Source organism: Tiliqua scincoides, chromosome 4 (assembly GCF_035046505.1).
Source record: "Tiliqua scincoides isolate rTilSci1 chromosome 4, rTilSci1.hap2, whole genome shotgun sequence".
Taxonomy (NCBI): Eukaryota; Metazoa; Chordata; class Lepidosauria; order Squamata; family Scincidae; genus Tiliqua; species Tiliqua scincoides.
In genome coordinates this window covers 106895021-106921108 of record NC_089824.1, presented here as the reverse complement: position 1 = coordinate 106921108, position 26088 = coordinate 106895021, and the positions used below count along the sequence as shown (strand labels likewise).

The following is a 26088-nucleotide window of genomic DNA, read 5'->3' as shown; positions in this document are numbered from 1 at the left end:
TCACTGACTCTCTGTTTCAGCAGTGCATATATGCTAGGGATTCCAGCACGTTGTGATGGTGATGATGATGATGATGATAAATACTCTCTAGATCTCTGATTGATCGATTGATCTATCTAGTAGTGGGTCATCATGATAGATTGTCGTTTTAAAAAGTGGGTCCTTGTGCTGAAACGTTTGGAAAGCGCTGTTGCAGCCTGAGGAAGAGAACAGCTTCAAGCCTCCCAATGGGGCACGTGCAAGTCAGGGGCTCAGCCCACGGTGCAAAAGAGGGACATCCCCCCCAGAGGCGACAGGGACGAGCCCGTTTCACAAACCCTGCAGAGTTTGCAATCCAGGCGAAGACCAATCCAGGCAAAGACTCGGGGCGGGGTGGGGGTGGGGGTGGGGGTGGTGGCGAGGTCCCTTCCTCCTTGGGCCCGGGCGGGGAAAGCCACTTGTGGAGCGCCGCGAGGGCCGAGCGTGCTTCTGCAAAGCCCCAGCCAGCTGCGCTGCGGAGCCCGTCCACTCCGTGGTCTCCCCAGCTGTACAGGCGCGGCGCGCGTCCCGTCCCGTCTCGTCCCGTCGAGGCTGCAGCCATGCCCTCCTACGCGGTGACGGTGGCGACGGGCAGCCAGTGGTTCGCCGGCACGGACGACTACGTCTACTTCACCCTGGTGGGCTCGGAAGGCACCAGCGAGCGGCACCTGCTCGACAAGCCCTTCTACAACGACTTCGAGCGAGGCACGGTGAGTGCTGCAGGCGGGCGGACTCTCGCGCCCGCGCCCGCTCCTGCCCACCGCAGCCTGCCCGCGCCCTCGCTCGCCCCTCTAAGGCTGCGATCCTGTCCACGCTTGCCTGGGAGCAAGTCCCATTGACTAGAATGCGACTTACTTCTGAGTAGACATGCATGAGATTGGGCTCTCAGGCTGCACTCCTGTGCACATTTTCCTGGGAGTAAGCCTCATTGACTAGAATACTACTTACTTCTGAGTAGACATGCATGAGATTGGGCTCTCAGGCTGCACTCCTATGCACATTTTCCTGGGAGTAAGCCTCATTGACTAGAATGGGAGTTACTTCTGAGTAGACATGCATGAGATTGGGCTCTCAGGCTGCACTCCTATGCACATTTTCCTGGGAGTAAGCCTCATTGACTAGAATGGGAGTTACTTCTGAGTAGACATGCCTAGGTTTGGGCTCTAATACAGTACTCAGCAGTAGCTGGCATCATAAACCGGTTAGTATTTGGCTGCTTTTCGACTCTCATCTCTGCACTCACCGAAATGCTTTGAGGCTGGAGGTCCTGGCAGGGTCTGCCCGCTTTGTAACCAGCACAGAGTGACCAGATGCAATGGTCACCTACAATCCTATCCACGCGGCTTTCCTGAGAGTAAGCTGCATTGATTCTAATGGGACTTACTTCTGAGTAGACAGGCATAGGATTGGGCTCTAAAGCCTGCACCTCTCCGTTCTTCAAAGCACAGGTGCTGGTTCAGGGTGACCAGACGTAATGGAGGACAAAGTGCCGATACCTAACCATTGTAGAGGAGAGGGGATTTAGGCAGGGACAGCTCTGCTTACATGTTGAGCTGCACCTGCCAAAATCCCCTCTTCTCTACAATGGTTAAAGGTCCATTGTCCTCGCCTGTATCTGGTCACCCTGAATGAGCACCTGTGCTTTGAAGAACAGAGTGAGAAGAACAGAGAGAGAGAGAGAGAGCCCAATCCTATGCCTGTCTGCTTAGAAGTAAGTCCCATTATAATCAATGGAGCTTACTCTCAGGAAAGCGTGGATAGGATTGCAACCTTGGCATGCAACTAGGCTGATCTCCTTCCTGCAAAAGGTTCATCTGCTGATTGCTGTAGATTGCACGGCTGCTAAAGACATGGGGACAGACCCGCCTCTGCTGGGTCTTTGGTTTTCCTGCTTCCGTAAGCAGCTCCCAGTGTCTGAGATCATGGCAGAGATACTTAATCTCTACCTCCTTTCCACATGTTCATAAACTGCCTCTCCTTGCACCTCTTCATCTTCCATGGTCCCTTGCTTTCATTAGAAAACTGGGGTACGATAAGGGGCAGGAACTTTGTGTACCTCTTTTCTTGGACCACAGATGGAAGGAAGAGTCTGTTTAGCTTACCTTTTTAATGTCTCCTGCTTGGGTGGGCTTGTTATGATCTTGTCCTACATTCTTTATCCCACTGCACCAACAGCCACACCATCCTCACTGCATCCTTTCTCCCTTGCTTTGTGCTTCAGCTGAAGGCACAAACTCAGCCACCCAAGCAGGATGTACCAATTGTATAACACTGAGCCCAACCAGTCCTTTAGGGAAGTTAGTGAACTTGGAGACTCTCTTCTACATTTGGTTCTATCCTTGAAGCACTTCCTTTTTCTGAAGTCATTCAAATTGGTGATGGAACAGCGAAGTCAACTGTGGGGGGTTTTGCATGTCAAATATTAGATGAAAATGCAGAGGAATATTTGTTTTGTGTTTTTGCTTCTTATGTTGAACATTACAACATAGCATCTGGTTTTTCTTCTTATATTGAGCATTACAGAGTTTTTCAAAGTGTACTAGACTCCTCTGGGCATTGGATACAAAAAGAATAGTTTGGATTGGGACATAGCACCACAAATTTGATTTAATAGTATGTGAGAGTTGTGCCAGGTAGGTTCTGGAATACTGTTCCAGATTAACATTCATCTAGCCCTTAACTGCTCTAGCAGCTGGATAAATAGGGGAGGAGTGGCCCCATCTCTATAGGAGGGGAATAAGGAATCTGAACCTTGATGTACTGTTTTAAGAGGTTTTAAGACATTGATTTTGTTACAGCAGGCTAGCATGGCTACCTTTCTGGAAACTGGTTTTCTGGGTACATCATGTTCAGTATACATGACATAATTCTACTTCTGTCTGCTTTGGTTCCTGCTTTGGTTGTGAAAACACAATTTTCACAAGTTGTGTTGCCTAATGACCCTAGTTCCCCATCTCAATGCACTTCTGTTTTTCTCCAATGAACTATTCTGAAAGAAAACTTAACCTAGATGTTTGAATTGCACAGGAGGACTTTTTGCCTTTTTCAGACTAATCTTGGTTTTTGTCATGAAAATGTATCTACCAGAATCCTGCTCTTTGATCTGCCACAGATAATTTCTCTTAATCTACATGTAGCACTACAAGGCAAGAAGATTTGTTGCATGCCCAGCAAAGTATATTTCTCTGTAGGAAAAAGCAATAACAGGAATGATACATCTTATGGTTTTTTAAATATTGTATGTGAACCAAAGAAAGAAAAGGATTTTGACAAAAGGATGGAAGGAAATTAAGAAGCATAAATAGCATAGAAGTGGAAACCAAAAGTTGTTCATGGGTAAGGATCACACTTCTCAATGGCCATTTCACATGTTCCAACAAGTATAATCCGTGTTTTCTGGTAGATTACTGTCCTTATCTTTTCCTTTATGGAGATTTTTGAAATTACTTAACATTGGTCATTAGTATACACTAGAATTCTTCAGGTTTCATTCCACCTTTGTCACTAGAAGCAAGAACTCAGGCATGGATGCAGGGCCTCTGAGAGGAATTTTATCAGGGGCTACAAAGTTTCTTTTGGGCTCCTTCTCCATTGGATCATAATTTCATATGATTATTGGATCACAATTTCTTCAAATTATGATATATAAAACTAGGTAGGCATACACAAAATGTGAATGCTAGTCTTCATATAGTACGTGCAAACCTTTTCTGTGATCCTAAGAAATTTCCAGCTCTGCTCCTTTGGCTCCTAAACCCCTTTTCTGACCCTGGGCCCAGGTACAATTTACCCCTTGCACTCCCCTCTCATGGGCCCTGGGTGAGTGGGTGATTTAGTCATCTTGATTCTAGTACATATGCATTTAAGCCGCCTCATATGGACTCAGATAGTACATGGCTTCCTTTCTATCTCTGTCACACCCATCACTCCAGATAAAGTGTCTGAATGTGTTTAAGATGTAATATTTACATAATAATGACAGCTGGATCAATTTGAAGATTAAACATTATATTAAATACCTTTTTGAAAAAGTTTATGAGCACATCCTACTTCAGAAGCATAGTACAGGACATTGCAAAAGTCTTTGATGTGAAAATAGGGGTGCTGCAAGAGAGGTAAAACAACCATCATATTCTGAAGACCTGCATGACTGAAGTCCTACACTGCCAATTACCCCATCTTCTCCTGTGTTTACAGCAGCTATTCTCAATTGGAGTCATATAGCACCTGGGGAGCCCTAGTACTTTTGAAGGGGGCCACAGACTGAAAAGTGTGAGAAGGTGGCCCTGTAACCTTGTTTGACATGGGGGCCTTGGAACCTGAGAAGAGTTCCAGATATAGCCTCTCCAAAAGGTGGAGAATGGCTGGTGGGGGCTTAATACCGCCTCAGCTGTGGTTTTGATCCAGATCAGGTGGCCCATGGAGGCTGTTTTACAGTGAAAAAGACCTTCCATTATCACCAGTGTGTGTGTGGGGGGGGGAGTATTTGGTTCAGGGCTACAACTGGGACAGAGTATTATAGTAGAGATGGGAGAAAATGGTTTTTTTTGGGTGAATTTCAGTGTTTTTCAAAAAGGAGAAGTGCAGAAAGTGGTGTATGTTTTTATTCAAGATTTAAATTATAATTATAAATTATAATCTCTTTAAAAGTGTACTAGGTAGATGATATAGGTCAGTGGTTCTCAAACTTTTCGCACCAGGACCCACTTTTTAGAATGAGAATCTGTCAGGTCCCACTGGAAGGGACATCATGACCAGAGGTGACATCATCAAGCAGGAAAATGTTTAACAATTCTCAACTGCAATCCTACCCACACTTTACCAGGAGTCCCATTTACTATCATTGTTAAAAACATATACATAGTAGCCTGTTCATCACACCAATCTGTAACATTTCCCCAAATTCAGTCACATACCAAGGTAGCATCAAGTTTAATATATTAAAAATAAAATATTGAAATAAATGGGGACCCATCTGAAATTGGCTTGTGACCCCCCTAGTGGGTCCTGACCCACAGTTTGAGAAACACTGATTATAGGTAGTATAGTGTCAGCAGATGCAGCCATTTCTTACCCATGCACTCCCCCCATTAAATAAAATAAAATAATAATAATTTTTTTTGCAGATTTTGGGTTTTGGGGATTTTTACTAGAATGAGAAATCCAGAAAGCAGTGTTATGTGTTATTATTTCATCACTGTTTTCTTCCACCTCTAGTTACAGTCCCCTGTCCCCTTGGTCCGAATCCAGATTCTAATCCTGCATGTGTACTACAAAAGGAAATAGCCTTGGTATGCTTGCAATGTCATTAGCATATGTAATCTGGCCTTTAGAAACACAGGGACACTATTTCTGCCTTGGGATGAAGAACAGATTCTACATTTTATGCTACAAATAATCTCAAAGATCTGTAATATATCCTCCACTCTGGGAGATTCCTAGATAATACAATTACTGGAGCCAGAGCCAGGCCAAGACATTTTGTTGCCTGAGCCAAAGATGAGGGATAGGTGCACAGAGTATAGAATGTTGTATCTGAAAAGGTGTGTACAAACCAGCTTCACAGTGTACCAGTTATAACACCCATAATGAAATGCAAGAATGTTCAGGTGCATAGCACTATCTTTAGAAAAAAGGTTTAGTCACTTTCACCTTTTTAAGTTCTTGACAAATCTTATTTCAGAAAAAATACCAAAAAAAAGTTCCAGAGAAACTTTACTGAGCCATACATCCTTAGGGAGAATAAAAATACTGTTTGAGTTGAAAACTGCAACTCAGTAACAGCTTGCAAACACACTCAGACCTAAAACAAACCCATCTGAACACTGAATAGGACAGTATCCTACCTACAGGAGGTAGGAGATATATCATCCTCAAAATTCTCTCTGAACATGGTTGCTTGGTGTGACCATTTTGTTGGTTACTTTGCAGACATGATCCCTTGCATCTGTCACAGCTTGGACTATGCAATGACAGTGTCAGTTGATGTCACCATGTCTCCTGTTGGTCCTGTTATTTTGGATTCTTTTTGGTTTGAACTGCCCAAGGATGTGAACAGAAACTTTTAGAATGTGAGGCCACACTCACTTGCTAGAGTGTGATCATCCAACTCACTTGCTTGACCCTTGCACAGCTTCACTTATTAGATCAGCTGGGGTGGGGTGGGGAGAATGGCTGTGGATAGAAAGAGTTGTCAGTTTATCCTTGATGGAGAGGATGTTGCCAGCAACGTTAAAGCAAATTATGCAGCAAACATTAAAGCAGGAGGCATAAAATAATGCCAGCAAACATTAAAGCAGGAGGGCTGCCGCCGAATCCTGCGCCTCCTGCGCTGCCGTGGGAGGCGCCTCAGGAGAAGGGGACATTCGGCCCCCTCCCCCGAGTAAGGTAAGCAGCCCCACAATGGGGCTACTCACTTTACCGCTGACCAAAAGGTCGGCAGTAAGGAAAAGGTGCTCGTGTAGGGCACACAGCTCTCCACGAGCGCTCTGGATCCTGTGGAGCGCAGCTCCGCGGATCCTCCTCCTGCCTGCCCCCCTGCCCCGGCACGCCTCCTGCCCACCCTCTCTCCGCCCCCCGCCAGCCTCCCCCCTCCCCGGAACGCCTCCTCCCCACCCCCGTCCATGCCCCCGCCTCCCATTCCGCTGCTCTGCAAACTACAGGATTGGGCTCCGGGTTGGGTGGTAGCAGGAGAACTAGATTTTCTGGTATTCTTCCCTTCCCCATTATTCTCTATGAGTGTACCTATTACAGGTGGTTGTTGGGGTAGCATTTTTCTGACATTGGGGGCATGTCTGTCTTCCAAAGAGATATGTGATATGATGTCCACATGTGAAATGTGATATATGGTTTGCACCAATTCCCCCTCATCTCACCCACATCCCTCCGGCATCCTGCCTTAGTCGCCTCCGCATTTTGGCTTCTCCACCGGTGTCCAAGCTATGTTGGCGTGACATTTTTCCAGCATTGTGCCAATGCCTGTGGCACTTCTGTTGGTGGGTAAACTTCTATGCTGTGGCGGGGCTGTGATACCTGTTTTAGGGCACAATTGTAACCAACTTTCCAGCACTGGCATAGCTGGTTCAGTGGGGCATGTGCTGCATTCTGCAGTTGGGGGTGCAGTCATGGAGGCCTCCTCAAGGTAAGGAAATGATTGTTCCCTTACCTTGGAGCTGCATTGCCCTTATGTCAGTGCTTAAAAGTTGGTTAGGATTACGGCCTTAAGAAAATTAATTTGTATGTTGTATATCTCAGGGTCTTCATTCAGAATATCAGGATCAAGGCTCTGTCTATTTTGCATATAAGGTTCTCAGAGAAATCCACTTCAAAAACATGTCTTATATTGTTACAACACATCAGATATGTAAGAGGATAAGACTTTGGCTGATACTGATAGCACTGTATTTGTGGTTTTAGACATTTCATTTAAAAAAATATGATGGGTTGTCTTATCAAGGAAGCCAGTGACAGGCAACAGCAGCTGCACCCACCAGCAAGCAAATGTACAAATTGAAGCCCCTTAGGAAAAGTTAAATGGTCACTGAAATGGCTTACTGGCTACCACCCAAGGCCACTATGCATCAAAGAACACATTTTGGATATAGCTGCATGCATGTTGTATTGCCCAACTGATCAAAGCCTGCATTTTCTTTTTCTAGGTTGATACTTATGATGTGACAGTGGCAGAAGACTTGGGGGAGATTCAGCTGATAAAAATTGAAAAACGGAAATATTGGTTTCCTGATGATTGGTATCTTAAGTATGTCACTGTGAAAACACCATTAGGTGACTATCTGGAGTTTCCTTGTTACAGATGGATTACAGATGAAAAAGAGGTGGTGCTCCGAGATGGACGAGGTAAGTGCTTTGCAAGGTTCCTTATGGTGAACAGGTGGGTTGAGACAACTTCAACTAGTTTCACTTGCTAACAACTTGTTTATGTATTTAAGGAGTTAATGCAAGGTCTCCCAACAGGACAAATCACTCTTCTTCCCCTCACTCTTGTCAATTTTGTTCAAGCTTTTGGCTAAAATGTTGTGCTCTAAGCCCATGGGGAAGCTGCAATGCTGAAGAAGGGGGCTTCAATATGCATGAAACATGTTCATATCAGAGGTTCAATGCTATGAACTTTAACATGATTCTCAACCAGTTTGCTTATCTATAATTGGGGTAAGAGAAATCTAATTATAGCTCAGTCTTATTTGAACATTGTACCAATGTTGCATGGATGCTAGCACAATGTTTGTCATGTCCTGAGTCCATCCTGGCCACACCACACTGACAGTGTGCTGGTACTGGTGCAACAAGGGCCATATGGCAAGACTGGCAAAGCAACCCTGGCACAGCCCATCCCAGTAACACCTTTGGTGTCTATGGAACCACTGACCCATCCCATTATTAATGAAGCTGTATCCTGATACTGACTTCCATGACACATGGTGTGATGTCTAAGGAACCAATCAGTCCCAACACTGATAGCCTGAGAAGGGCCCCCAGGGTAACTAAGCAAGGGGCAGGTTCTCCGCTCCTATTGGAAAGCTGTTTGTGAAGGGCATAGGGAATAGTAGGGAGCGATCAGGATGCATACTTTCTGTACTTTAAGAGTGGTGCTGCCTGAGTAGTGTACATGCAGTAGAGCCTTACTGGGGAATGAGTGCAGTACCTGGGCATTATCTTTTCTTCCTCTGTGGAGAGCTGCAGCAGACCTCTGTCAAATATTCCATATCTTGATCTTGGATTATGTTTTTGTCTTTTCATCATTTTTCACAGCCAAGCTTTGCAGAGATGATAAGACTCCTATCCTCAAGCATCACAGACGCAAAGAATTGGAGGATCGTCAAAAGTTGTATCGGTGAATTTCTTTTTTATTATTTATTTATTTATTTATTTATTTATTTAAATTAACGCACAGAGACATACAAACATATAACATACGTTTAGGAGTGCTAAATACCATATACCATTACTAATTAATCATACTATATCTCCTAGTACTTACTCATCTATTTATACCTCTTATTATTTTATCCATTTATTTATATAATATACAATAAATTTTCCCTAATGCCCTATACTATATTTTCTAAATATTCACTTTCTACCAAGCATAAACTAACTTTATGCTTGCTCATTAGTATTAAAACAAAATAATCTAATTACCAAAATTTATCACCTCAGCTATTTCAACTCCAATCTAATTCTCTAATCTAATTACACTTTTTTTCCCTTTGACATAATAACCACATATAAAACAATTCTTCCACACGTTTACACTTCCAGCTATATTTTTTAATACATTCTAATTCATATTTATCAATTTCATACATATTCTTTTTTTTTTCCTTCAAATAAATTTGGACCATTGTTATTACCTGAATAAATCCTCCAATTTTCTTTAACCCTCAGATTACCCTTCAGGGTTCTTTTTCTTTCTTACTTTCCATTTTTTTCTTCTGTAATATCTAATAATTTATCTCTATAACGGAATCGGATAAATCCACACTTTCTTATATAGGGTGTGTTCATTCTTCCAGTTAACTGGGATATATTTTCTCCTTCTTGTTCCAACAAATTTTGTGATTTGTACACTCCTGTTACTCTGTCCATTGTATCTTTCTTGATCTCCATCAGCGCCTCTTCGTCCTGTTGATCATCCTGTTGATTTTCCTCCTTGTCTGCTTTTTCACTCCCTTGTTTATCTTCTGCTTGTTTCTTCACATCTTCCAATTGTTCCTTACAGACATCTATCTGTTGGGAAAGAGTCTCCAGACTGGCTTGAATCTACGAGGACCAATTCAGCTGTTGTCGCTCCATAACAAGCAATCTCTCCGTATTAATCAAGATTTTCTGTATCCACATTTCTGGAATAGAGTCCATTTTGCAATTTCTCTCTAGTCTACTAGATGTCCACAACATATTATTCTCCTCACTTCCACCACGTCATTACTTCCCTGCCATCCGCATTCCTTACATACCTCTTGCAGATAACTGTCCAGTGCGGTTAATGGAGAGAAAAACAGAACGAAAGAAAACAATCTCACCATCTCTGGTGCAGAGAAAACAAAGCTCTTTCAAATCTAATGAGAATTATATTTATATCCAATTATGTCCAAGAATAATTCTGGATTTTAGTTCACACCCAAGTTATGGTTGTAATTATAATCTACCACCAATTTATTCCATGACAGAGAAAAAGCGCGCTTTCAACCTCCTTAAAAAGTCTCTCGTTAATGCCTCCAATATATCCAGGGCTTTTAGCCAAATCAGTCAGTCAGAGCTGGGGACAATATTAACATTTGCTTATCTTAAATTTCCAGCTTAAACTTTACACTTCACGCTTTTTTTCCCCTCCTTATGGCATCTCAGCACGGAGCCAGCAGCTTGATTGCAGATCACTGCACCTCCCCCAATACTGTCACAAACAGTTAGATTCCTCTGAGAAGAAAGCCCCCCCCCCCCACCGGTCAGGCTTTCAGTTTCCCAGATACCTGCAGATGAAGATCTTGTCTCTCCTAACAAAGATCTTCAGGTCCTCTTCAGACCTGCAGTATTTGGGGGAAAACAAACTGTCTCCCAGGAGCTCTTGGGCACATGTCTGTTCATCCACTGTTGGCTCCTCCCCCCCCTCTTCCTTGGTGAGTTTCTATCGGTGGCATAGCTAAGGAGGTGCAGGAGGTAGCAGTTGCACTGGGCATCAAGCTTTAGGGGGGCAACAAGCTGAGCTTGACGCTGGTGACCAAAATTATGAAAATCTTGGTATGTATGAATAATACCATCATGTTATATATCATTGGAAAGGTAATTTAATGCAGATTGCAATGAAACAAACAGCACTGGAATATCTGTATTCTATCAAAAGTTATGGTCAATTAACCAGAAAATGAAAACGCAACTGTCTTGTGGAACAAAAAGTGGTTTTGCCTTACTCCAAACTGACCTATGAGACTGATTGTTCTAAGTGCCAATGAGATGTTATTATGATACAGCATGGGACCAATAACTTTTTATTTATTTCCTTAATTAAATTTGATTTTATCATGCGGGGAGGGGGGCTACAAAATGTTCTTTGACCTCGGGTAGCAGATAGATGCCTTAGCTATGCCACTGACTGCGGGGAAGGCAGCATAGTAAGTGGGTGGTGAACTGCTGGGGGGGGGAGGTGGGTTCCTTCCAATTTTCACTTTTTTAAAAGTCCAGGCGTGATGTCACTTCTGGTTGTGACATCACTTCCGGGTCAACATTTTGAACTTGGCACCGGGCTACATGATCATTAGCTACACTACTGGTTTCTATACAGCTTTCTGTGTGCTATGTTTTCTCAATATTGCTCTGAAGAGATAAAGGAGAGGACACAAGCAGTGCTTTTAGGGCTGTGCGCTATCTTCTTTTTTAGTTCTTTGACCTGATGCTGTATATCTCTTATTTCTCGTTTTTCGTCACCAATTTGCAGTCATATAAGTACAGTTTTTTAAAAATAATTGTAATTGTTCCATATCCAGCATTTTGTCACCATCTAATACTAGAGGTATGAAGATCTGGGGAAAAGGGGAATTTTTTTCCCCCAATGTGTTTTTTCAGTGTCTCTAGTGGAAAAAAATTTGTATTTAATTTTTAATCTGTAAATATTTTTAATTTTTTAGTTATATGATTTCAGTCTTAGAAATCACAAGAAAAGAAAGTGCTATTAGTTCTGTTCAATGTTTGTGTTTTTTTTAAATAGATGGGCAGAATGGCATCCAGGCTTCCCCTTGAGCATAGATGCCAAATCTCACAAGGAATTGCCTCGCAACATCCAATTTGATAGTGAAAAGGGAGCTGACTTTATCTTGAATTATACCAAGGCGTGAGTATTGTAGTGGCTCTTAGACTTTGGTAGCGGTACTTGAGGTCTGAGGGCACCTGCCGCAGCCCACTTTCTGAAGCTGAACAGATTTGATCGGTGCCAAAATTAGAGACTGCTGGGAATCCCATAGATGCCACCTTGAGTGCCACCATGGAAGGAACATGGGATATAAATGTAATAAATAAGCTGGTGTATGAGGGAAATTCTCTTTTAAGTGCTCAAATCTCTTTAGAGCAGCAGGATTTACACTGAGATATTTTGGATGAAATAAAAATTCAAATCATGTGCCAATTATAAACATCCCTTTTATGTCTTTGCTACTAAAAATATAGTACTTACATAGCATGTCTTAGTTTTAGAAGTTCACCAAGTGGTTTTCACAGCAAAATAAAAGATGGTTCACTGTTCCTGAGGGCTCACAGTCTGAAAGAAGATGCAAAAGACACACCAGCAACACCCTGCAAAAGATGCTATTGTGGGATCAATAGGGAAAGTTGCTCTTAGCCAGCTAAAATATAAGAGAACTACGACTTTAAAAGATACCTCTGAGCCCAAATCACAGGAAGTTAGAAATGGTTTGAGTAAAATCTTCCGTTATGTTTTTCTGATAAATGGCTATGCTTAACAATATGCTCCTCCATCACTGCCTTAAGCTTGTGAGACCAGAGAGCTTTGGAGTTAGTTACTTCTGAAAGGAACTTTGTAATTCTTTTCTGATTGTCTACTTCTTTATCTTGGAGTGCTACATTAATCCATCACCACTTATTCTTTCCTCCAAAACTCCTTCCCAAATCTGGTACTAAGGCTACTGGTGCATGAACAGGATTCACCAAATAAAATGAAGCAAAAAGTCTGTCCTTTGATAGATCCTCCAAATATTAGAGAGATGGGTTTTGTCTTGACCCCACCATTGAACAACAGCTCAAAGTCTCATCCTGATGAGTGGAGGCCAGCTGGTTTGGAATTACTAGACTCAGTCTGCAGGATTGAACATTGGCCTGGGTGCACCTTTTGGAAGGATAAGGGATCTTTTTTGACAGATGTTTTCACACAGTGTATGCAGGCTGGGGGCTCCACCCTCCCCACTGGTCTTGCCGTTCTGAAACCTCCACCACGTGGTCAGGGACCTCGTGAGGAGTTCCTAGAGTGGTCACATGCCCATCCTCCACCCCTTTCCAGGGCATGGTTTCCGCTGACGTATTTCCGCATCCGGTCACGTGCTTCCGGGGCCGGGGGGGGGAGAGGGGTTTCCGCATCCGGTCATGTGGTTCCGGTATTTTGACAGAAGGTGGGTCCCTTATACTACTGGGGGCTGGGGATAAGAATAGGCCCTCAGTTTGGCTGTACTTGTTGTAAGAGGCGACTAAACAGCCACCGGGTAGATGGGACTCATTAGCCTGGGAAGGCAGCTCATCTGAGAGAAGGAAAACTCTGATCCCAAACCTCCACTGCCTTGTGGCTACATCCAGTTATGGAAAAGGCTTCAGGAGTCAACCTCGAGGCAAAATCCGGAGCCGGAGTCCCTGAGGCAGTTCATGGCTGAACACAGTCACGTTCTGGCAACTCCTGCGACGCTGCTGGAACCAACCGTATTGGCCTTTGCCTTTCCATTGGACCATTTCAGCGACATGGAGAGGGGGGATTTGCTGCATGGGTAACAGCCTATCCTCCTTACCTACTTTACCCAGGCTTCATGCACTGGAGAGGACACTCTGTTCCGGAACCACCATTCAGAGCGTGACACCATAGTCTTCCGAGACTGAAGGATGCCAACAATATGCAGGCTGATACACTGTTACATACAAGGATCTCTTCATGCGCTGTGGTGGAATAGGTGGTTGATGCTAGATTGGGGGTGAACCAGAAGACATAATTTTTTATTCATGTAAGAGATTCTTACCCTACCCTTTCACACAGACAGAGGCCATAAGGGCAATTTACAACAAATATTTAACATAAAAACCATACAGTACAAGCAAGCTAAAATCAATGTTTAAAAATAATAAAATGCAATAATAAAAACATTGTCTTCTCTTTTTCTCCTCCTCCATCAAGGCCATTGATACTTCTATGGCTACAGTGAGGGGGGAGGAGTACAGTCCACACTTACAGGTAGCAGCAAGTGAAGGTGGTGATAGTGTTTCCTTGCCCTTGCTGCCTCCTATTCACATAGCAGTTAGTGTTTCCATTGCCAGTCATACATTTAGAAAGGGTGGGCCAAGTTCAATACATTTGAGATACACAAGTGTAATATGTAGTTTCACCGAATCCCTATAGATGTATTTTGGATTCGTTCAACTTTATTTCATTACTAGGAATTTCACTCTGAAGCACTTGGGACAGAGAAAAAGATGTTGGGTTGAAGAGAGAGTTTGCAACCAATGATGACATGTGTGTGTTTATTTTTAAGGATTGAAAATCTCTGTATTAACCGCTTTATGCACATGTTCCAATCTTCCTGGAGTGACTTTGCAGATTTTGAGAAGATATTTGTCAGAATTAGCAATACAATTTCTGGTGAGTTGAATTGCAATTTTTAATATTCGTATCATTAAATTAACTAATTGTATTCTACAGTTTAAAAGTCAGACCTAAACCTAAAGATATATGCACTTCTAGTCGAGTCCTGGAGGTCTCTTGATACCCCCTCAGGCATTGTAGCTGGGGTCCTGTGTCCCCTTGGCCCCCGTCAGCTACGCTAATAATAATAATAATAATAATAATAATAATAATAATAATAATAATAATAATAATAACTTTATTTATACCCCGCCCTTCTCCCCAAAGGGACCCAGGGCGGCTACACTAGAGCTATTTGCAATTGTTTTTATTACAGTTTCCTATTATTGTTTTGAGATTATGGATGATGTATATGAGATTAAGGATGATATACACAATGATATATTTGATTTAATATGTATTTCTTAAATTTAATATTCGATGTTCTTAATATTTTTCTCCTACTGTTCTTTGAACAGGCAACATGGTGAAATGCTATATAGCAAAATAAAAACATGTTTTGAGGCTGTATCCCATGCTTTTGATATAGTTTGACACAGATCAGTTAATACTTTTTGCTAAGAATTTTATAGCAGCAAAAACAACCTTTAAGTTTCCTAAGTTTCATTTCTCCTTTAGAGTACGTGATGCAACATTGGCAAGAAGATTTTATGTTTGGATACCAGTTCTTAAATGGGTGCAATCCTGTACTGATCCGAAAGTGCACAGAGTTACCAAAAAACTTCCCAGTGACCACAGAAATGGTGGAATGCAGCTTGGAAAGGAACCTGACATTGGAAGAGGAAATAAAGGTACAGACACAGAATGGACATTATTCCTTCATTATTATTGTTTGCGTCAGTTTAAGACATCCACCTGAAATTATTTTCAGGAATTTTATAGAAAATTAATGACCCAATTGTTCCCTTATCCAGGGGTAAGCCTCTATGTACAGCGGTGGGGTGACTGGGTGGGTCTGCTTAGACCTGTGCTAGCTAAATAGCTGGCACAGGTCTGCATGGATCATGTCCAAGAAGGGTGTTAGGATTTGGCAACCACTGCTGCTGCTGGACCTCCCCCCTTCTCAGATACTGCATGCTTTGGTGGTGGTGGTGGTGGAGCAATTGTAAAGCCTGCAGGAGATAAGTAAAACTTCCTGATAGGCTGGCTGATTGTCTGTGGGTGTCTTTCGAACTGCTCAAGCCATTTTGCTGGTGCAAGTCGGAGGAGAGCCGGGGTGTGTGTTGGGTTGCAAAAATGGGTAAAAGGATATAGTGAAAGTCGCTGGTGTGGATTCCATTCCCTCCTGCCCTTGACACGCCCCCTTGTTCCTCCCCCTCCCCATCCAGTTATCTCCACACTCATGAACCACTCCCTGTCCCAGCCTACATATGCATTAAAATATATACATTAAAAAGTCAAAAGAAAAATGCATATTAAATCAGCTATATTCTCTTATGGCAAAGAGAACATAAACCAAACTAAACAGGTTATTCTTTCATTTCCTGCAGCAAGGGAATATTTTCATAGTGGATTATGAACTTCTGGATGGTATTGACGTCAATAAGACAGATCCCTGCACATTACAGTATTTAGCTGCTCCCATCTGTTTGTTGTATAAGAATTCTGAGAAGAAGATTGTCCCTATTGCAATTCAGGTAATGTGTTCCTTATTCACTGTGATGATCAGGGAAGGAGCCTTTCTACTTGTGCATCCTTTCTGCCCCCAGATACACCCCTTTCCCAGGTCAAAACCAGTAATTGCCACCACAAAGACAAAAGTCAGCCAGAAGCAAAATAACTCCAAAAGCCTCTCTCCTAATTATGTGGAGGATCTCCAAAAGCATGTATAGTACCATGCAGCTAGCAGTCTAGGAGGACTTGGGCAAAACTCTGACCAAGTTCAACAGGCAGGGGAAAGAGTTAAAATATAAAGTTTATTGGGGTAAGGGTGGAAAACAGTATAAGGAGGAAAGAAAAATAACAACCAGGCTTACAAAATGGCTTGGGCATTGGAAATTGGAAATGCCCAAGTGCGAATCATAGTGAAATTCCGGCACACAATTACAGGCAAACATTCAAATAGAAATAATTCCAGTACTCATCTTAACCCACTGATCCCTAAGTACTTCCTCTGGGCATCAAATTTCTGGACTCTATTACAAATTTCTGGACTCTATTACAACAAGAAGCTGACGGAACATACCAAGATCCAGGTCTACAGAGCTTGCGTCCTGAGTACACTTCTGTACTGCAGCGAGTCATGGACTCTTTGCTCACAACAGGAGAGGAAACTGAACGCTTTCCACATGCGCTGCCTCCGACGCATCCTCGGCATCACCTGGCAGGACAAAGTTCCAAACAACACAGTCCTGGAACGAGCTGGAATCCCTAGCATGTATGCACTGCTGAAACAGAGACGCCTGCGTTGGCTCGGTCATGTCGTGAGAATGGATGATGGCCGGATCCCAAAGGATCTCCTCCATGGAGAACTCGTGCAAGGAAAGCACCCTACAGGTAGACCACAGCTGCGATACAAGGACATCTGCAAGAGGGATCTGAAGGCCTTAGGAGTGGACCTCAACAGGTGGGAAACCTTGGCCTCTGAGCGGCCCGCTTGGACGCAGGCTGTGCAGCATGGCCTTTCCCAGTTTGAAGAGACACTTGGCCAACAGTCTGAGGCAAAGAGGCAAAGAAGGAAGGCCCATAGCCAGGGAGACAGACCAGGGACAGACTGCACTTGCTCCCGGTGTGGAAGGGATTGTCACTCCCGGATTGGCCTTTTCAGCCACACTAGACGCTGTGCCAGAACCACCTTTCAGAGCGCGATACCATAGTCTTTCGAGACTGAAGGTTGCCAACAACAAAAATTACACCTCTTGAAACTTCTGGCCTGGTGGATGGATCTGGTCTATTCAGATACACTTTCTCTAAGGGATTAAAATCAAGATGCAGCTAGAACATCCTTGGGCTTAATCATGAGTAACCCTGATTGGGTGAGGTCACTGCTCCTGAATGGATGTTTTACAACCATGTGGGCATCCCTACCTGACATTCAAACTGAATGTCCAAAGCACTGGCAGGTAGACTACCTAGGATCTGTTGTGCTGCTGCTGCTGCTGCTAGCCAAAGAAGATAAGCAATACACAAAATGACCTGTTTGCTGGGCCATGTGATCTTCCTGTAATGGCAACAATCTCAGAGTGTTTCAGCAAAGCCTTGTTCCTTTTGAACCTTATATCAGGGCTCCCTAGAGGGAACCAATGGAGGAAATAAGAAAAGAGCAAGGGAAATGTTTGTTGCATTTTTTTCCTCAGATACATCAAGCCCCTGGGGAAGACAATCCTATTTTCCTCCCATCTGATGCAAAGTATGACTGGTTATTGGCCAAAATCTGGGTACGCTCTTCTGATTTCCATGTGCATCAGAATGTTACACATCTCCTTCGGACTCACTTAGTTTCAGAAGTGTTTGCAGTGGCCATGTTCCGGCAGCTGCCTGCTGTCCATCCTCTCTTCAAGGTGGGTTATTGTGATGCTCAATCAACATCACTGATTTTTCATTTGCAACACCTGTTGAGGGTTGTGTTGGAATGATAAAAATGCCATTTTCCTAGTGCATGTGAGGAAATTATTATTATTATTATGTGAGGGTACCTGTCTTTTTAACAGCCCAATCTTATACTTACTACAGTGATCCACAAGATATCAGGGCCTCCCTTGTGATGATGCTAACAGCAGTTAAGCAGTCAGCACCTGTCCCAAAAAGCATTCTGACAGCAGTGCCAGTGGGAATGTTTTCATTCCTGATGTTTTTATTGATGCCACGTTTTTCTCTGTTTTTATATTTATATATTGATTTATTATTGCCTGCTACTCCTTGATTGCTCCTTGATTGATTGCATCTTGGTTGAATTACTGTAATGTGTTTTACATGGGTCTACCCTTGAAGTTCATTCAGAAACTTCAGCTTTTGAAGAATGCTGCTATACAACTGCTGAACAGTACAAGGTGTGCATGCAGAACATATCCGGAATTGTTCCATCTGCATTGGTTGCCAGCGTGTATCTGAACACGACTTATGGTGCTGTTTTAACTTTTAAAGCCTTAAGTGGTTTGAGGCCAGAAAGACTTGAAGGGCTGCCTGCTCTCACATAAAACTGTCCATCCCTTGAGATCTTCAGGGAGGGCCCTTTTATGTGTTTTGCTGCTGACAGAAGTACATGTGGTGGCTTCCTGGGAAAGGACCTTCTTAGTGGTAGCACCAGAGGAGTTGAAGTTGATGTCTCCCCTAATTCATTTCCTGTGCCAACTGAAACCCTTTTTATTTCAGGTCACCTTTTCTTATGTTGTATTTGCTGCTCTCCAAATTTCAGCTGCTTTATTTTTGGTGGTGTTATGTGATTTTAATGTTGTTTTTAGCTACTTAGTGTTAGCTGCCTTGAGTGCCTGCCTCATGGAATGAGAAAGCACATTTTTAAATAAAAGAATTTGCTATGAAATTGTTTCCTTGGTCCATGCAAGTGGCTTGTTTAAAGACACTATAGTATGGTTCTGAAGCTGTTGGAAATAGCAGCTGGTGAGCTTGAAAAGAATTCAGCATTCTGAGCTTTCTTCTGGTTTACAGCTCCTGATCCCCCATGTACGGTTTACAATTGCCATCAACACCAAAGCCCGGGAAGAGCTTATCTGTGAATGTGGCCTATTTGACAAGGTGAGAGACAATTTTGCTTTTGATTTGTATCCTAAATTCATGTTCACAGGGCTAGAAGCAGCTGCATTAGCAGCTGGTTTTGAGGGGTCCAAAGGGGCAGTGGGGTGCCTGACACTGCAAAGTCAGCCAATCCCTGCCTCCCTCAATCAAAGAATCATCAGCTTTGAGCTGGAGTGAGTGCAAAGCCTATCATTCCCCTATTCACTGGGTTTCTCAGCTTCCTTGGAACATGGAATTTTACATGCTGGAGATCTCCTTGAGGTAAGAGTCATCTGTATTCTTTGAAGGGCTTGGAGATGGTGAGTGATCAAGCCTTGAAGACTAGAGGCAATCCTGCCAGTAGCCCCCATCAGTGGCCACTGAAGGGCAGGCACTGGAAGTTTGCAGTGACACTAATCCTGCCTTGGTGAGCAGGACACATGTATTCTGTGTTGTGGCTATGTGAGATAGGACAAGGTATTCTTGGGCATTCTTGGGGTGGGGGCACAGCAGCCAGTAAATGTCTGCTGTAGACACCAAGACCCTGACGTGGATTGGTATTGCCCTTCCTTTCCATTGCAGGAGGTGCAGGTTTCTTTCATTCTCTGCGGGTCAGCAGCAGCTACAGCAGCAGATGGCAGTGGCCTCCTTCTCTTCCCCCCCCCCACAGTGTCCACAATGCCCCATCACATGGAGCTACATGGCTGCCTACCATTTTATTCCCCACAGTGTCCATGATGCCCCAATGCTATGTGGAGGATTGTTGGGGAAGAAACATAGCAAGCCAGCTAGAATACTGTTGCGACTATTGATCCACTGAGAATGAAAAAACCCCATGTCCACTGCCACAGTAAGAGGAGAGTCAAAGACCAAACCTCTACCTTCTGCACAGACTACTCATGTTAGGAATACAGGATTCTCATCAGTGTTAGGATAATTAATCTGCAAGGCAATTGCTTAATGCTCTGTAACACTTACTTTTTTGGATGCCAAAGGCAAATGCCACTGGAGGAGGTGGGCATGCACAGATGATCCAGAAAGCAATGAAGCACCTCACCTATAGTTCTCTCTGCTTCCCTGAAGAAATCCAAGCAAGGGGCATGGAAAATAGTCAGGACATTCCATACTACTTCTATCGGGACGATGGTTTAAAAGTGTGGGAGGCCATAAAGAGGTAGGAGGCACCATATCAGGATTTTCCAAAATAAATTCTATTATATTTAGGATGTGAAAATCAAGAAAACATATATATTGGGTTGGATCCAAAGTTTTTGTTGGAAGGAAAATGGTGGAAAGAGCATCTGCTTATGGAAGAAGTATAGTTGGAGAAGTGTCCTTCCATAAACAGTGCAAAAACTTTGGAACCATCCCATTGTATCCTTCTCTGTATATGTGAATTTTTTTGACAGTACACTTTTTGTAATTCTGACTAACTTTCATTAACTTGTACACAGAACATGAGTCATTCTGCTCCCTGGTCCCTTTCAAAGCAGTTTGTATATTTTGATTGGTTTAGTACTTAGGCTAGCAGTTCCCAAACTGTTGGTCATGGCCAGTTTGGTCACAACCCAATTTTTGGTGGATTGTTAAACTGACAAGGCAGATGAGGCTATGTGCCTCAAGGATTAAACAACCTGCTACTTTGGGGGGAGCACTACTGCCTAGTCACCATTATAGCCACAGAGGCTTGAGCGGCTGGTAAAGTGGAACCTTTTTTTTTGTTACATGGGTCCCAATGCTAAAAACATTTGGGAACCACTGTACTAGGCCAGGCTTATCCAGGCAATGTGTATGATTTGTCCAGTTCTGTTGAGTTGGATCAATAGGGATCTTGTAGTGAGCCAGACCATTGGCCTATCAGCTCAGTATTGACATTGACTGGCAGTGGCTTTCCATGAAGAATTTGCCTCTGTCCTACGCAGAGCTGCCTGGCCCTTCTGCCTGCAAAGCAGTTGGTCTTCTATGGAGCTTTGACTCTCCTTGTTCCATAAGGAACAAGGAAGTGCACTACATAAAAGCAACACATACAAGAGACTCAATCCATATACTGCGGTGCCTAGCAGGTTGGGATTGGGGAACCAGACTGGCAGAATTCCAAAATAAAATTATATTGAGTGTAAGTGCTTGTCACCTGGCAGCCATACTGGTTGTGCCAAAGAGGAAGCCCAAAAGTGTGTGTGTGTGTGTGTGTGTGTGTGCGCGCATGTGAGAGAGAGAGTGTTGAGGAGTGGAGGGAGTCTTGTTTGAACTCATTGGGCATCATAACAATATAAACTACTTATATTGTTGATTCTGCCATTAACCTAGTAGGGATATACCATCATATAATGCAGTCTGTCTTGTTTTTGGCTTGGGGAAAGCTGAAATTAGAGCTAGGCAGCGGTATTGTTGCTTTTTCTTGTACCCAGTGTGGTGACTCAGGATGTCACCCTATTAAGTGGGCAGACATGGAAGTAAATTGGTGGTGATGACATGATGACACTATCACATCACTGCTAATTGCAAACCACTGCAAAATCCGGAGTGAGCTGCTACACTCATGATAACAGGAAACACCTCAGAGTGGTCAAAGACAACTGAGGGACCGACTTGACAGACTTGCTCCTTTTCTCCGAGCCTGGCTACTCTGAGCCCGGCACTGCAGAACTTGGAGTGCGGCAAAGAAGCAAGTCAGCCTAGTTGGCCAGGCTTGGAGCAAACAGTAAGTTTGTGAACAGGAAGCAGCTTGGAGTGGCTGAAGACAGCTGAGGCCAAGCAAGGCCTCACCTCTTGCTCAGCCTTGGCTCTCTTCTGCTGCTCTGAGCTGCTTCCTGTTCTCACAAATGTAGCAACTCAGCCCAGTTGAGCAGGTTCAGAGTGGCCCACAGTGGCCGAGACCAAGCAAGGAGCAGAGCTATGGCTGCCAGATATCTTATTGCAATCCCAGAGACTCTTTAAAGGCAAGCAACAGAAAGGGGGTCAGGAGAAATGCAGCACCCCCTTATGGCTGCTGCCTAGGGTGAGCTGCCCTCCCACACCCTGCACTTACTACTCCAATGGAGCAGTTTTTTCTTGAGATTGTGAAAGTTTAAGAACTCCAGATCCAGAAACCTTTTTTACAAAAATTATTCTGTGTGCATTCATGCAGGAATTCTCATTCAGAATTTTTTGCTGGGGCAAATCAAAGTGATACTATCTGAGTTTTCCTTGCTGTCTCTGCAGCTTTGTGAAAGATGTTGTTGACATCTATTATCATAATGAAGAGATGGTGTGTGAAGACTTGGAACTTCAGGCCTTTGTGAAGGACATTTATGTCTATGGGATGAGAGGCAACAAAACCTCAGGTAAGACTTGCAGTCCCTGTTAGAGCTAGATGCTGTGGAGTGAAAATGCATGAGACTGAACTGTTCTAAGGTTCTTTCCCCCTTTTGACTGATGGCGTGATTAAGAACATAGAGAGTTGGGGGTTTTGATTTAAAATTTCTATAAATATTGAAGTCAAGGACTTGTTTCTTTCCTAAAAAGATTAAGGCTTGGGAAAAATGGGAATATATGCAATATCTGTATATATGCAAAATAAAAGAATATATGCAAAATAAGGATGTGCACATTTATTTCAGCATACACTTTTGTGGACTAGAATTTGTTTCATCAGATACATGAAGTGATATTCTCCAATTGCCTCTGTGTGTGGGGGGGGGGACTGACCTATTTTTTATCATGTTTTTGTGTGCATAATGCAAAGTGTTATTGAACAAGTGTGACTGTGTGACCTTTCAGCATCATGAAACATTAAAAACAAAGGAGTTGATATGTTTCAGGAGTTGATATGTTTCAGGAGTTGAGTGTCCTTTATTGGACAGAAAGGCGGGATATAAATCTCTAAAATAAAAATAAAATAAAATAAATTTCAAAAAGCTCGGCAAAGTTCCAAAACTTTTCTTAATTTTTTTTTTCTTTTTTCTCTTTGGCTGTCAGGATTTCCTAAGACAATCAAGACAAGAGAGAAGCTGTCAGAATATCTTACTGTAGTGATATTCACAACATCAGCACAACATGCAGCTGTAAATTTTGGTCAGGTAGGATCTTTTGGGAAGAAGTTTTATATCTGGGTTATGAACTTCTAAAGTAAAAGAGATTACGATATACATTAGAACGGGAAGCTATGATCTACTGAAATAAATGGGAATTTTTGTTGCTAGTTGATAGCGCTAGCACAATTTGAGCCCAATACTATATCTCTCCCCACACCAATGCAGCTGCATCAAAAAGGAGTGTGCTGTATCCGGGGGGGGGGGGGAATCAGAACGCTTCAGAGTGGAAAGGGGAATTATTTCTCTTATCTGTCCATAAGCCTCCCACTCTGCCATGGGTCTCTTCAGACCTGTGTCAGCTCTTTAGCAAATCTGAAGAAAAGAAATAGCATGGTTGGTAGCATGGTTGGTAAAAAGGGGCTAGGATTCAGCATGCACCATTGCTACTGGATCCATCCCTTCCTGCCTCCTCACCACCCCAGTTTTGCCCCCTCCCAGTGTCCCCGCTCTGCCTTATCTTATCTGGTGTGTGCAGCCCATGCAAAATGACCATCAATGGAGTATTGTGTGTGCTGTTGACAGCGATTTTGCAACAGCACTGCTGTTGCAGTGCACTTTGCAGGACAACCAAATCTAGGATAGGATTGGGGTGTCAGTCTTGCAATTTGCCCATAATGGCTTGGAACATCTCCTGCCTAGATGACATTGCTGTCTAAGGGGTGAACTCTCATAACATAATTATGTAACATAGGGAGAAACCCAGAGATGGTAAGGCCCAACAAAGAAATATTAAAGGTGAAAAGTGTAGGGTTACTTGTTAGCAGATACAACAGAAAAAGTAGAACAAGGAGAAGTAGATTCTCTGAGTGGCATCACTCAGATTTCTTGGTCATGCTGTTCTTGCTTCTAATGGAAGGGATTTTTCATACCTTCTCCCTACTTCGGACCCTTGCTTCTCCCAAAAAGCCACATCTGAGGGTTTGGCATAATAGCGGGGTTCTAGCTGCACAAGGGTCTGAAACTCCAAAAGTTGTTTTCTTCAAAAAGCATGTGTGGAGGGGGAGGAGTTGCAACTTTTTGCCCCCTTCCTAATTTTCTGTTTAAAACTTGCCCCCTCCCAGCTGCTGTTTACACAGTAAAACCAAAAAACCCCACATCTGCTTTTTTCCAGTTCCAATTATGAAAGCCTGCAGGATGTGTAGTTTGGTCCTCAGTCTGTCACAGATGGATGACCCAAATGTTTTGCAGCACTTTCCATTATGTTGGAACTTTCTTTAATTCCCTGTAATGTCTTTACATCTTATTGTGTCTTTACCTTTTATTGCTCAGTATGATTGGTGTTCCTGGATTCCCAATGCTCCTCCAACTATGCGCTGCCCACCACCTACAGAAAAAGGAGTTGTCAACATTGAATATATTGTTGAGAGTTTACCAGACAGGGGACGCTCTTGTTGGCACCTTGGTGCTGTTTGGGCTTTGAGCCAATTTCAGGAGAATGAAGTGAGTAAGATTTTTCTCAATTCTACAACGTTTGCTTACTATACCTTTATCCATGTACAGGACATTTGACATATATGGAGAGAAAACACGTATATTGCACTTAATATGTATTAAGGTAAAACTCAGGACCTGCTCATTGCTTGGAAATCCATGTTTTTCTGTTCTGCTTTCAGATCTGACCTTGCAGGTCCACACAGTTGGTAGGACTTGCACAGTGCAAACAGTCTAGTCTGCAAGGTTAGCTTCCTGTGATTAGCATGTGCTGGGGAATAAGATGGCTAACTTTTCCCAGGATGTTTTTTAGGCTTTTGGGCATGTGCCACAGTACCTACCTGAGTACAGGAAGCAACTGTGTGAATGCACTGCAACTGAAGGGTGGAGTCCACTGTCAAAGTGATGGTTTAAGAGGGTGTAGTGCCTGGGATTTATTGGTATTTGTATCCCTCCTGCCATCTCCTTTTCAGTCTTCTGGCTTTAACTTCCTTTGACAAGTGAAAAAGAAATAAACACTACAAAGACTTTTGGGCTGCTGTGTCTTTCTTTGAGCACTTCCTGCCCAATTTGCATTTGGTTGCAAAGTCAACTAATCACAGTAACTCACCAGAGAGGTGTGTGTGCTTTTTTGCAAGCTATCCTGTTAAGTGTTATGGCTGAGCAGCAGCATTTCTTTTAGAGTTTTCCTAACAGAGATTTTGTGTGTGTGTGTCTTCTTCTGCAACTAGCTGTTCCTGGGGATGTATCCTGATGAACATTTTATAGAGAAGCCAGTGAAAGAAGCCATGAAGAAGTTCTGCAAGAGTCTTGATGAAATCGTCAGTTTCATTGCTGAACGGAATAGGAACAAAAAACTCCCCTACCGTTACCTTTCCCCAAATCAAATTCCTAATAGTGTGGCTGTTTGAGTGACTTTGCAAACATCTGAAGAAGCAGTGAGTGGAGTGACTGACCATATATAGCTGTTTTGAATGTAAATTACCTATAGGTAAATCAGTTGAATGAGTAATTCATGCCAGATACTATTATACTGTAGTTGAAGTTTTCAGAAGGTATTTTACAACTCATAACTGATACATTTACTCTATTCAGTAATAACTAATGTGTTATAATAATTACCATGAAATTAAAAAAAAATATTCTTAAACTAAACTTTGTATCTGAAAACAAAACTCTGCACCATCACTCGCATTTGTTGTGTACATTCTGCATTGCCATAAGGAAACTTTTGTTTGCATTTCACCACCTCCCAAACAGGAAAGATTTTCTGTCTGGGTAAATTCAGTCCCTCCAGATTCATTGCAATTGTATGATAATATTCATTTTTTAATTCCTCAGAGACCACAATTTCCACTGCTGTGCAATTCCAACATGCAAGTATGTTCCAGTCATTAAAAAAAACAAAAAACAACTATCCTATTGAGACCAAGCACTCTTTTCTTCCTCACTGGAATGGACAGTCACCCAGCTTTTTGTAAAAGGATGAGTGGAGAAGCTCTCTCCCTTCCCCTTCAGTCATTGAAAAAAATC

At 43.0% G+C, this 26088-nt stretch overlaps 1 protein-coding gene across 1 annotated transcript; it reads left to right on the top strand.

Annotated features, from left to right (window-relative positions):
* Positions 1-454: 454 nt before the first annotated feature.
* Positions 455-26088, top strand: ALOX5 (arachidonate 5-lipoxygenase). Its single transcript, XM_066623323.1, has 14 exons — positions 455-728; positions 7677-7875; positions 8788-8869; positions 11738-11860; positions 14271-14377; positions 14999-15171; positions 15871-16017; positions 17677-17880; positions 18986-19072; positions 20047-20225; positions 22253-22374; positions 23009-23109; positions 24394-24564; positions 25287-26088. Exons 1-14 carry the CDS (start codon positions 579-581, stop codon positions 25464-25466), a joined length of 2025 nt encoding a protein of 674 aa, XP_066479420.1. The 5' UTR covers positions 455-578; the 3' UTR covers positions 25467-26088.